Source organism: Syngnathus acus, chromosome 2 (genome assembly GCF_901709675.1).
Source record: "Syngnathus acus chromosome 2, fSynAcu1.2, whole genome shotgun sequence".
In the NCBI taxonomy this organism is placed as follows: Eukaryota; Metazoa; Chordata; class Actinopteri; order Syngnathiformes; family Syngnathidae; genus Syngnathus; species Syngnathus acus.
The window spans coordinates 6239296-6251345 of NC_051088.1; the positions used below are offsets into that span (position 1 = coordinate 6239296).

The 12050-nt window shown below is 39.9% G+C and overlaps 1 protein-coding gene across 4 annotated transcripts; it reads right to left on the reverse strand.

Annotated features, from left to right (window-relative positions):
- Positions 1–511: 511 nt before the first annotated feature.
- On the reverse strand, positions 512–11841 carry LOC119136851 (solute carrier family 41 member 1-like). 4 transcript variants are annotated; one of them, XM_037275639.1, is made up of 11 exons: positions 11610–11841; positions 9894–10240; positions 5119–5226; positions 4592–4663; positions 4169–4313; positions 3877–4023; positions 3373–3517; positions 3177–3256; positions 2784–2918; positions 2154–2302; positions 512–1540 (listed from the first exon to the last, which is right to left on the reverse strand). In XM_037275639.1, exons 2-11 carry the CDS (start codon positions 10203–10205, stop codon positions 1376–1378), a joined length of 1458 nt encoding a protein of 485 aa, XP_037131534.1. In that variant the 5' UTR covers positions 10206–10240; positions 11610–11841; the 3' UTR covers positions 512–1375. The 4 variants fall into 4 exon arrangements, with proteins under 4 accessions (XP_037131534.1, XP_037131526.1, XP_037131542.1 ...); XM_037275631.1 differs by lacking the exon at positions 11610–11841 and adding an exon at positions 10954–11099; XM_037275647.1 differs by lacking the exon at positions 11610–11841 and adding an exon at positions 10707–10929.
- Between the last annotated feature and the right edge of the window lie 209 nt (positions 11842–12050).

Genomic DNA, 12050 nt, shown 5'->3' on the forward strand with positions numbered 1-12050 from the left:
TTTTGACTTTGATATATATATATATATGGATATATTGATTCATATAGTGGTGGACACACCACACCAGCAAGGCAAGTTGTCTATTTGAATAGAGGCCACTATTTGAGGAAATACGGTATTTGACTCAAACGGTTGTAGATGATATCCAAAAGTGCAAGTACAGTATGCAGTCAGGTGTTTTGGGGGATATTTTCTGCACTGCCTGTATTTCTTGGCTTCACCATGAGAGAAATTTTGAAATGTTTCATAGAGTTGATTCTTTTTCAGCAGATTTTGTTTGATTCTGTGCTAAAATGCATTTGTTTCACGAAAGAGGCTGTAGTATTCGTCAGGAGCTGCGCTAACTGGTTGAATAAGCACCTGTAATGTGTTAATATTGTAGCTGTGTGTGCGTTTTAACCCTTTTAACATACATTTCTGAGCGGTTCATTAGAATCTAGCCAAACCACTTTTGTATATAGAAAACAAAATGGCAATGCAACATCGATCAATGTGAGAATGTCTGCGTATAATTCCACCTGAATATTAAAAACTTCAAGATGAATTTCTGGTACAAACCCTGAGGAAAAATAAGACTTTTTACTTTCTTTTTTTTTAAGTAAGCATCTACAATCAAGAGACCTGTGAGTGATGTGAGTGTGCTGTACATATTTATCTTTCATCTTTTTTTGCAAAGGTTTAGCATCACATTAACTGGTTCTTACTTGCTAGATTTAATCTTGCTGCTGTTAAAATAAATGAATGCAGCTTCAAGTTTGCTGACGAGATGGCTGATGTAATTTAGAAGCCAAAAACAGGCTAACACCTTGATGAAGTTTGACAAATGATTGTCTGGACTCTCCACTGCTCCATTTAACATGGTGCCAAGAGGGGAGTAACAGTGCCCTCTAGTGAACACACCATGCAACAAACATTAAAAACAGGACTGACAATAAAATCCTCCCTTTTAAAATATTTTCAAAACTATATAACATTAAAAATGATTTGAGCTGGCTGACTTTGAGCAGTGTAATCCAAACAAATGTTGATATGTACCAGGAGTCAAAGCATGAAACTCTGCAGAACTGTAGAGCAGAAACTGCCCTTCTAATATCACCAACACATTTCTTGTGATACCAAAGGCAGAGTGGAGGAAGAATGGTTGAGAACGTAAGCAAAAGCATGTCACACTCCACTCAGAAACACAGGAAGACCCGTTTCTGTGATTCATACGTAGATGTGCAGTAAATAAATATTATTTCCAGCACAAACACAGATGGAAATGCTCCACAGATGACATATTTACTGAAAATGTCACCAGTGTAGCATTTGTTTGGGCCTGAGACTTATTCCTTTCCGTATTGTCCATATGTGTGTATGGAAAGCTCATTCAGAGCTACTGACTGTGAACTAATGACACATGGTAGCACAGGGCCAGAAAGCCAGTGCCCAAAAGGTCTCCCAGGGCTGTCAGGTACGGGATGGAGAAGTTGTCAGGGTCCAGTGAACGTCGCCACATCATACGGACAATCAGGTCGGCCACATAAAGTAAAATGGCCACCTGGAGCAAGGAGAACACTGAGCTCAGCAAGCAATAAAAAACAACAACATATAAATATGGACTCAAAAGACCAGGGCAACGATAACAAAAATGGGAGTGAATTTGACACTGCAATTTCTTAGCTTCCTTGATAGTATCAGAGCTGTGACAGAAGCAAGACGGTGTCTATGTACGTATTGGGGTATCTACAATAATGGTGATTTGAATCCTCCACCTTGTTGAGTGGCACGATTTAACAAGGAGCCTATTGCGTACTTAAAATATGAAATTATACATCTATTTTAAATAACAAAAGTAATCAGTCACATTTTGCTTTTGCCAAACTCATTTGCGATCTGAAGACAATATTAATCATTATGAATGAATTGAAAAGTATGTTGTGATCATGGTGATGTATATGATATCAACAGACGTTGGGAGAAAGATATCAATCGAAGATTAAGAATGACTAACAACCATTCACGTCAATGGACGATTTAGAGTTTTCAATGAACCTAAGGAGCGGAAAGGCCGAGATGAGATTCAAACACAGCGATCAATTCTAGTTCTCTTTTATAGAGTCACAGTATATTTCCACAGTGTGTCCCGTAAATATGATGCTGTGTGAGTATACCTGTAGGAAAGCAGCACACAGGTAGCAAGCAGCAAAGGCTAAAGTTATTGCCACCTCATCTCCCTGCAACAGAGAGACAGCGTAGAGAAAGACCAGTTGTCCGGGCATGACCAGCATCAGCAGCACTCGTGCTGACTTGGAGTTCAAACCTGCAGGATTTGAAATAGGAAACACAAGCATATGACGTGGCGTGGTCGTGTAGCATTCACGTCTAAAGTACGGTAAATGGTAATGGTAACCATTTTGTATTTATTTCCGCTTGAATTTATTTGGGTGTTAACTAAGCTTTGACTGAGACACTAGTGATCTTGTACACTTTGTTATTTTTAAGTATGAAGGTCCTCTATTGAGTATTAATCTCCTGCTCAAACACATTCTATTGGGCTATACACACTGACTGACATATTTCATAGCTTGTCCCCTGAGCACAATTCCTTGCTCTAGATGAAATTGGTAAACAAGAGAGTGGTGACAGTGAATCAAAAAGCCATAGTCAGGAAAAATAAAACACAGAGCTGTAAAGGCACTAAAATACCACAAGAGAGTCAGGAAATATTATCTTTACAAAGAACAGTCAACTACTTCCAAATGGCTACTATTGTTATAAAAATAATATATTGATGGTGTTACCTGAAGAAAAGAAAGTCGTGTAGGGATTGGGCCAATACTGCCTCATCTTGTATGGCAGCACTCCTGGAATGCTCCAGAGGTGGAGGTAGGTCGACAGTCTGCTGGCCTGGATGGCTACTAAATTGCCACCAACTCCTAATCCAGTCAAGATTGACAGACAATGAGTACAGTACACCACAATATATGTACTATTGTACGTCACCAAAAGAATCAAACAGAAGGTGAAGCTTTTGCCGAAACTGAATCCATGTACATCAAAAGATCAGTGTATGTTATTACTATGACTTAATTATTAAATGCAGTTTTTTTTCTTGTTCTGTTCATTTTACAATGGTGGTTTGTACAACGCCATCCAAAAATGCCCTATATTAGTACTATATGTTTTAATCTTACCATTGATAACTGGTGTAAAAACAGCCATCCCCTCAAAACTGGGATTACTGACCGTCCTGTCCAGTATCACACCTCCAAGGCTGGAAATACACAGAATGTCAGGACAGACAAAAAAATAAATCATTTCTACATAAACAACTCTTGTGAATAAAATTGTAGAATGAATGACCAATGACAGCAGCGTGTGTTTATATACCTGCTAATACACATGGCAACTAAAACAGGCTGCCACCCTGAATAGAGAACTTCCCTACTCTGAGGGTTCTGTCGAGCCACCACAACCCAGAGGGGGATTAGAGCCAAGAAGATCAGACACACCAAGGGAGAGATGTACCATATTTCTGTGGACCAAAGACAAAATACTGTACCTGAAAACTACTAATGCTATACACAAAATTTACAATAAATAACCAAATACAGTGTTGATAGTGATCATACATGTAATTCCCAACACTTTTCATGATATTCAACATCACCTCAATTGACTTTTATCGACAGTTAAATCATAGACTTTCCGTGTCTTTTTTTTGGCTACACATCAATTTCAACATCCTCACAAGGTTGTTGCACCTCTCACAAAGCCAACAAAGGCATCACGCAAAAAGAAAAGAAAAAAACAAACGCATTCTTTGTAAACTGAAGGAAACGTTCATGCACCCCCCAGCACAGGCCGGCTGTATGCCAACTGTATTCCCCTCACCTATATGTTCATAAAGGGTGCTGCTGACACCAGCGAGCAGGGATAGGGTGATCAAATCTCCCAAACTGGCAGCTATAGGGGTGGCAACATTATCCGGGTTAATTCCGACCTTTCGGGAGCCGATGATCACTCCAATCATCAACAAGCCTGTGAGGGAGAAGAAATGAGACAGAAACACGACTAAACGTTAAAGAACAATTCAGACTCCTTTTTGGTGAGAAACGTGAACATGCTTTGTCCGAACCTTACAAAGCTTCAGGTTGTTACCGTTACCAAGACGTGGGCTACTGACCTAAAGAGAGAGCAGCCACAAATGCGGTGACGATGCTGCTAGCACACAGAACAGCTGCCTGGTTCAATTCAATCCCCCCTCTGGAAATTGCTCCTAAACACACAGCTGCAACCGCCGCGAGGAAGCCCACTACAGTCGCTTGAACCTGTGGAGTGTGCAAATTCACATGATCACTCATAAGGACATTTATGGCTAAAGTTAGGGATGGGCACTCTCATGCAAATGGCTGCTAGACACGAGAGGTGGCGGCGGTCGCCAAATGTGGGGACACCACCAATGAGATGGTCTTCTCGGTCTTGGGCTCCTTATTTTCCAAGTTCAGAGTAACATGCTTCACAATTAATGGGTGAACATTTATTATTTAGCACTATTTGATTTTGAACAAAGACTCAAACTCAGAGAGTTGGCCATACCTTACCTTACCTGTATTAGTGCAAGATTGCAGCACAGCATGGTCCATTGCTTATTCGGGTCATCCATTTGTCCTGTGTTGGCCTAAGGACATGAATGATATTCAGCCATACTGGACAGAAATTCATAATTGCATCACTATGAACACTTTAAGAGTAAAAGCAGTCAAACAGGCTGTTTTGATGAAGGTCTTACCTTCGTGACGTTTGATATTTCAATTAATACGAAGCTCAACTTGGTACAAAACCAAGCAAACTACATACCTTAACACCACAAAATGACCATGTGGAGTGATCAATATTTATTTATTTTATTTATTTTACAGATATCCAATTCAATTCAGAGAGCTCAATCTGTTCAAATTAAAATTGTTTGGTCTTGGCAGATCAGATGCCTGTGCTCCAACAAAAATTGATTGGCTATCCATCAGCTCGATTTTAAATTGCTCTGGGGAACAAACCCTAGTTTAATCGAGGTTCTTAAGATGCAGTCGCATTCGTAAACATGGCTTCTGCGGTCATATTTTTATCTTCTCTCACCGCGGTGGAGAGGCGAGCAGCCAGGGTCATCTCCAGGTTTCCTTTGAGCCCAACCAGTGCAGGTACAAGGATAAAGACCTCTGTGATTACCTTGAACACATCCCAGTGCTGAAACACACAAGAACATGAACATTGGTTAGTGTATGTACAATAATGTAGGTGTCCTTTTTTCAAAAACAGTAACTTATTGAAAACAATATGTTCCTCTTTATAGATGTACATCATGAACCATCTGCCGTGCTGATGCGGTAAATAAGTGCATAGCATATTCTCGACTAACCTACTGGCCTACATTCCCTCATCCCAAGTCTTTGGTCACTCTGTGACAGCACAGGTTCACCAGGTGCACAGGATGTACAGTTTGTTTGCCTCTGTTTTCTCGATGACAAGTCTACTTGGCAGGTTCATGGGGTTCTTGGGGGGGGGGGGGGGGTCCAGGGGGGTAGGTCTTTAAATAGAAGCGCATAGAACGGAGCACCACAGCTGCCAAGAGAGGTGATACAAGGGAAAAGGCAGGGAGGAAAGAGGCACGGAAAGATGCGCAGTCAAATGAAAACGGGGATGTTCTGTAGTTAGTAAACATACATGATTTACAAAAAAAGTTCTGCTATTTTCTTGGAAGCTGATTTCAAGACACCTAGCCAAAAAAAAAGGTGTCAAATCTTGGTGAATCAATACAATGCCTGCACAGATATTACGAATGGATGGATGAACAAAAAGATTACTACTTAATTAGTTTCCATGCGATAACAAATTTTCCGCAAGACAGTTTCCTTGAGCGACTATGGGGAGATTTGATGAATCCGATTAACCACATATCTTCGATTCGATTGTGATGGATGGTGTACAATAGCGTCAGGACTCTGAGCAGGATGAATGCCTTGCTCAAATGCACCCACAATTCTCATCAAGGGGAATGGGATCCATGAGTTCTTTCTTGTCCCTCATCTCCAAGAGATCTTCAAACCATGGCCTTTTTTGCAGTCCTTACATAGCCACCACAATATCTATCTAGTTTCAAGTCTTCACTGTCTTCAATCTCATATGCTTCAGTTGTTATAGATTTCAAACATGCACTGTCGATCATGCAAACTGACACGTTAAAACCCTGAAAGTTTTTGATGTAATAAAGCAATGCAAAGCACTCAATCATCATGTTGCTGGCATTCTTCCATCATTTCATTGAAATTGCTGCCAATCTGGACCACATCCAGGCAAAACTGAATTTTACTTTAAAGCTTCTGACTCTGCTTTTGAGAAATCTGGCATTGTAGAAATTGAATTTCTGGTAGTATTTTAGGCATCTGGAATAGCTTCTCATTTTCCATGGGAAATAACCAATTTTGTAGGTTTTTATTCTCTCAATCCAACATTTACTTTATCAGGAGATATTTGCATACTTGTATCAGGTCCATGACAACACCAGCGAAGACCAGTCCGAGTCCTGACACCAGGAATGGTACCAAGACCTGCAGCGCGATGAGCCAAGAGCGCTCAGGTAGAAAACCATATTCCGAGTGTGTCAGCTTCCATGTCACACTCCGTAACTTTTTCCCTTGGTAGCAAAGCTCCAGCTCGAGATGAGTCACCGCCATGTTGTGTGAAGGGGTTATCCAAGTTCAATGTAGTCGTGCCATCCCAGGAAATGTTGAGTTGTGAATTGAGGCAGTGGAGGCAAAAAAGAAATTTGGCTCCAAAATGAGAATTGATCAGTGTCAAAGACCTTGTGGTTCATCCATAACTGATCCGTAAATTATGGAAGTCGAAAAATAGCAGCAGCATCAATTTAGAAAAAAAAAAAAAGTCAATGGAAGGTCTTCAAATGAATGGGCTGGGCATTTGATTGACAAGTGCAAGTAATAACATTAATTAAGCCTAACCTAAAAGCATGAAATACACTTAACCAATTAACATTGCTACATTTAAGATTGAGGTAAATTTCATTTCCAGTAACTGCTTTGCTTTCCCCGTTACGTCTAAGTGGAAAGCGAGATGTTTATGTTTGGAGGTTTTAGAAATTAACAAGAAATAAACCAGAGAGCATAAGTCATATAACCTTCAGCATTATAGTAAGACTTAAGGAAGAATAAATAATTGAGTACATTTACAATGTCTACAGTAAAAAATACTGTATAATTTGTGATGGTACCTTTATGGGATGAGTAAAACATTAGAATAATTATGCTTCATTCAAAAGTGATGAACACGTTGTTTTAGAATAATCTGTGGTATGAAAAACCTGTTACATCTAAGTGACAGGTGAAGTTTACATTCATTTAATTTACATTCATTTCATACACACATTTAGTTTACATTACTATGACCAATAGATTTAATAGATTTTATTACATTTTTAAGGCAAGTTGAAATTAACTTTTACTTTTTCACCTGCCATACAACGATGCGTGGAATCTGTGAGCTAATGGTGAGTCAGCAGTAATGAAGTGATTCATTTATCAGCACCACTTGATTTAACACTATAACTCTACCATCGGTCACAATCATTCATCTTGTTGCCCGACATGTACTATACAACTCTTGCCATACCCAAACAAATAGCTTAAATTGACTATTCTTTCAGGAGGAAAAGTTATTCAAATAAAAAATTAAACTGCACTGATTACGTCTTTGTTGTATTCAGTCCTCATTTTGATCCAATCAGAAGTAAGCGAGATCTCCTGAGCAGAACCACAGCCACATTACTGACAAAAATGATATTGGGACAGTTTAGTGAAGGATTGAACCCAATCAGTCTGAGGAGTCTGGAACGAGCAGTATCTCTGGCTGTCCATCCAGCGTCTCTCCATCAGTGAAGGGAAAAAATAAAACAGGTCCGCGCTGTCAATAGGTGATCCAAAAGATCCTGTAATAAGATGCAGCGACTGGTTGTCTGACTGGCTCTAGTATTCCTCGTCTGTTGTAGTGTTGCTCTGCTCTGCTCTGCTCTCCTCCACTCTGATGTGACGTAGAACATAAAGAGGTGGGGCTGTTCCTCCTGCACGTCATCCTCATCCAGTAAGGAAATGACAAGCTTACCGGTACACACGCTAACACTCTTGCTTTTTCTCAACACTGGTCTTCCTCACCATGTGACCGTAAGTTTCGACTAAACAGCATTCTAACATGTTTTTTATAGTCAACCTTTCATATATCCTGCCCACCGTTTCCTTTATCCATTCCCTTCTTTTTCAATTTGATAGAGACTAAAAAAATGTTCAGGCTCTCCCAAAACGAGTTGCCAGAGATGACCTGTAGTTCTAACTTGCATGCTCTGTATGGTTCGGTTATAATGCCAATTTGCACCTGGAAATATGAAGCTCCTGGGGTTGGTTGTTGGATAACTAATTGATAACTGATAACTAATAATAATATAATAACAACACAATTATGACATTGACAAGCATACATTTTGGAAGCATTGCTATACTAGCCATCTCTGAGATCAGTCACTATTTTCTTTTTTGTTTGTTTGTGAATAGGTTGTTTGTGTCTTTTCATACCTTTTATATTTAAAAAAAAAAAAAGGACATAGAAATCCAGGTACACCAGTTACATCTGGAGTAATTTTGTCTTCATGTCCTTTCCATTCAGACATGTGTCAATTTCAAATCCCCCGGAGGACACACTCAGCCAAACCATTATCAGTCGCAGACGGGATGACGATGAGCAACTGACACTGCGAAAGGTGTGAGCCAATGCGGATAAAATGTGTTGGGAAGTAGGCATGAGACATCTATCAGCTTCTCACAAAGCATCCAGCAACACCTCTGCTAGTAGGTGGTAAACAGAACCCCTGAGAGGAGACCAGGGGTAAGTTGGACCACTCACACATCCAAAGGTACACAAAAATATTCATTCTTTCCTGCTAACTCTGGTTCAGGTTGGTCAAAAAGGGGCTTACACAGAACGACAGAACGTGCTCATCTAGTTTGAAACCCTAACTCTAGTATGAACCCTAGTTTGAAACCCTAACCCTAGCTTTAAACCCTACTTTGAAACCGTAACCCTAGCTTTAAACCCTACTTTGAAACCCTCACCCTAGCTTTAAACCCTACTTTGAAAGCCTAACCCTAGTTTGAAGCCCTAACCCTAGCTTTAAACCCCACTTTGAAACCCTAACTCTAGTATGAAACCTTACTTTGAAACCCTAACCATACATTTAAACCAGTCAATTATTTTATTGGTTCTTTTATCACAAACAAATTATTTAGGTTTCATTACCTGACATGTTTCGGCTATCACTTCCGCCTTCATCAGAGTGTCATCCATCAACTGATAAAGACGCGTCACAACCACACCGGTGACACTCTGATGAAGGCGGAAGTGATAGCCGAAACATGTCAGGTAATGAACCCTAAATAATTTGTTTGTGATAAAAGAACCAGTGAAATAATTAAACCAGGGGTGTCAAAGTCATTTTTTTCACGGGCCGCATTGTAGTCATAGCTTCTTTCGGAGGGCCATTATGACTGTCAACCCAAATAAATGTATGAGCACCTCAAATTATAAACAGTAAAAGCTACAAAACAAACTGACAAATAACTCATTTTCAAATCAGATGAGTAAAAACTGGTCAAATATTAAAAAAAAAAAAAGATATTATTAAAAGTGAAGACAATTTGCAATTCTAGTAATGACACGAATTTGATGCACGATTTGTCTTCGCGGGCCACATAAAATGATGTGGCGGGCCGTGTCTGGCCCCCGGGCCTTGAGTTTGACACCTGTGTGATAGATGATTATCATCAGGTCTAAAATGTTTTGAATGAACTCACCTGTACATTATCCAGTACCATTCCGGCCATCACCATTCCCATTCCAGCCAGCAGGTATGGAAAAAGAACCTGTAGACATATGGCTCGAGATGACTCCTCTTCAACTTTGGCTACAGCTACTTTGGGCCTCCCTTCTGATGACTTTTTAGGAAGTGGCTGAATAATAGCTGGTAAGGTGAGTTCATGTTGCCCATTCAAGGTACCAGCCAGACCTGCATTTGGACCTGCACCAGGGCTCTTCCCTTTGGAGCGGGATTTTTTGTTCTTTTTCCTCTGGCGGGTTTGTTGTGATGTCTTGTCATCGCCAGGCATGATGTCTGTACTGGTAGAACTGGCACTGGTTTAATCTAGGAACATACAAATTATGTGATTAGGGGTTATAGATGTGTGTTTAAAATTTGTTGTGCACTGTAAAACTCATGATGCTTTAAAAATGCAATCTCTTGTTTACACTGAGTTGAGGCAATAAATAACAATGTACTGATGGAAAAATAAAGAATTTTTCATTGCATCAAGATGACAACATGCTCTGGATGACTATGGAATTAACGACACAGTACGTCACGTGTATCACTGTGAAAGAAGTCCTCTTTTATTTGTTTTATTTGTGCAGGACTCTGCACAAGTAACGCATTTTTTTCACAATATTTTAAATTGACAAAACTGTTGCAAGCGTTCACCCTATCTGCCCCCTGCGCTGGACTTGGCATGTTCTCCCTATTTGCATGGGGTTTCATGGGGTCTTTGCTGTATTGTATCCAAGTTCAACCTAGTCATCATATTATTGTCCATCCATCCACTTTATCAATGTACCTCTTATCAATCCCGGTGTTACGGCTGGCTGGGCGAGAGGCGGGCAGACGTGGGACCACCTATGTGTCAATCGCTGGCCACATAGCCAACCATTCACACACTTAAACACTTATTGGCATTAAAGTCTGTATTTAATAAAGAAACATGTTTTGGTGAAGCTGGAATTCGGAGAGATCATGCACACTCCGACAATATCCCCCAGTAATACGCTCCCGTTACTAAAATATTAAGAAATATGAATACACACATTAAACGACCAAGATGTCCGAGAAAACACTCATTTATCCGAGTCCATCAAACTGGGAATTAAAAGAAGAAGAAGAAACACAGATGAGTTTGGAGAAATCTGTCGACCGTACACCGGAAGTAACAACGCGCACAGCCCATAATAATGCTCCTATGGAAACCGCTGGAAAAGTAGGCGCTCTCTGATTGGCTGTGAAGACAAGTAAAAGTGTTATGAACTGAAAGCCTGCCCCCGTGTGGACATTGTATTTTTTTTCTCCCTCATGTACTTTTCCATGTTACGCACATTCATCACACTCAATAAAGCACCTTTATCAAACTCAAATGTTCAACAAAACAAAATTAAAAAGGAATTTATAAAGAAAATATTTTCTTGGCAGTAATGTTTTCAATGTCATTAAAAGGCCACGTATTGGCTGGAAGTTACTGTATTTTGCACAGTACAGTAAAACAAAATGAAGTGTTAAAAACCATGCCTGCCTCTCTTTAACAAAGAACAATAGTCTCCATTCTTAGTGAGCATACTTATTAAGTCATTGTGGCTAGAAAAGAACTTCTTCTGCACTCCTCCCAGAATGCATTTTACATAAGGCTATAATACACACAGTGGGAATAACCAATTTAAAGTGAGGTTGAGATTTAATTTGTTGTCCTTACCTTTGTCTTCAGAGTTTGTGGGGGGGTGTTCATGCAGCCCAGCTAGCCGCAAGCTTCCAAGAATAACTACACTATGCTCTGAGAGGGAGAGTGCATGCCTCCAAAAGTTTTTCCATAAATGTCTTTCTATATTGAGTTTACAAACATATATTTCTTAATCTTGAACTGTGTCTTGAGTACTACATGGAATATACCAAGTAGTGCGCATGCATCATGGGGCACCGTCTTGAATTTCATTGCACTGGCAGATTATGAAAAAAAAAAAAAATAATCTCCACCCCCTTCCTCCTGTCTTAGTCCATCTCTGTTCGGGTTGATGACAGCAGCCTACATAACTTACACTTTGTCAGCTGTGGAACAAAAATACATGACACTAATCAAGCTGAGGTTTAAGCATTAAATTGCAAATCAGGCCACTATGTACTGATTTTAATGGTGAGC

Bases quoted from the DNA above. Each gene is read 5' to 3' on its own strand.
- LOC119136851 (XM_037275639.1), bottom strand. From the start codon at position 10,205: ATGCCTGGCGATGACAAGACATCACAACAAACCCGCCAGAGGAAAAAG. The intron at 3,518-3,876 runs GTGAGGGGAATA...TTTGGTCCACAG, and splicing joins CACCCTTTATGAACATATAG to AAATATGGTACATCTCTCCC. The intron at 3,257-3,372 runs GTATATAAACAC...GTGTATTTCCAG, and splicing joins GTTGCCATGTGTATTAGCAG to CCTTGGAGGTGTGATACTGG.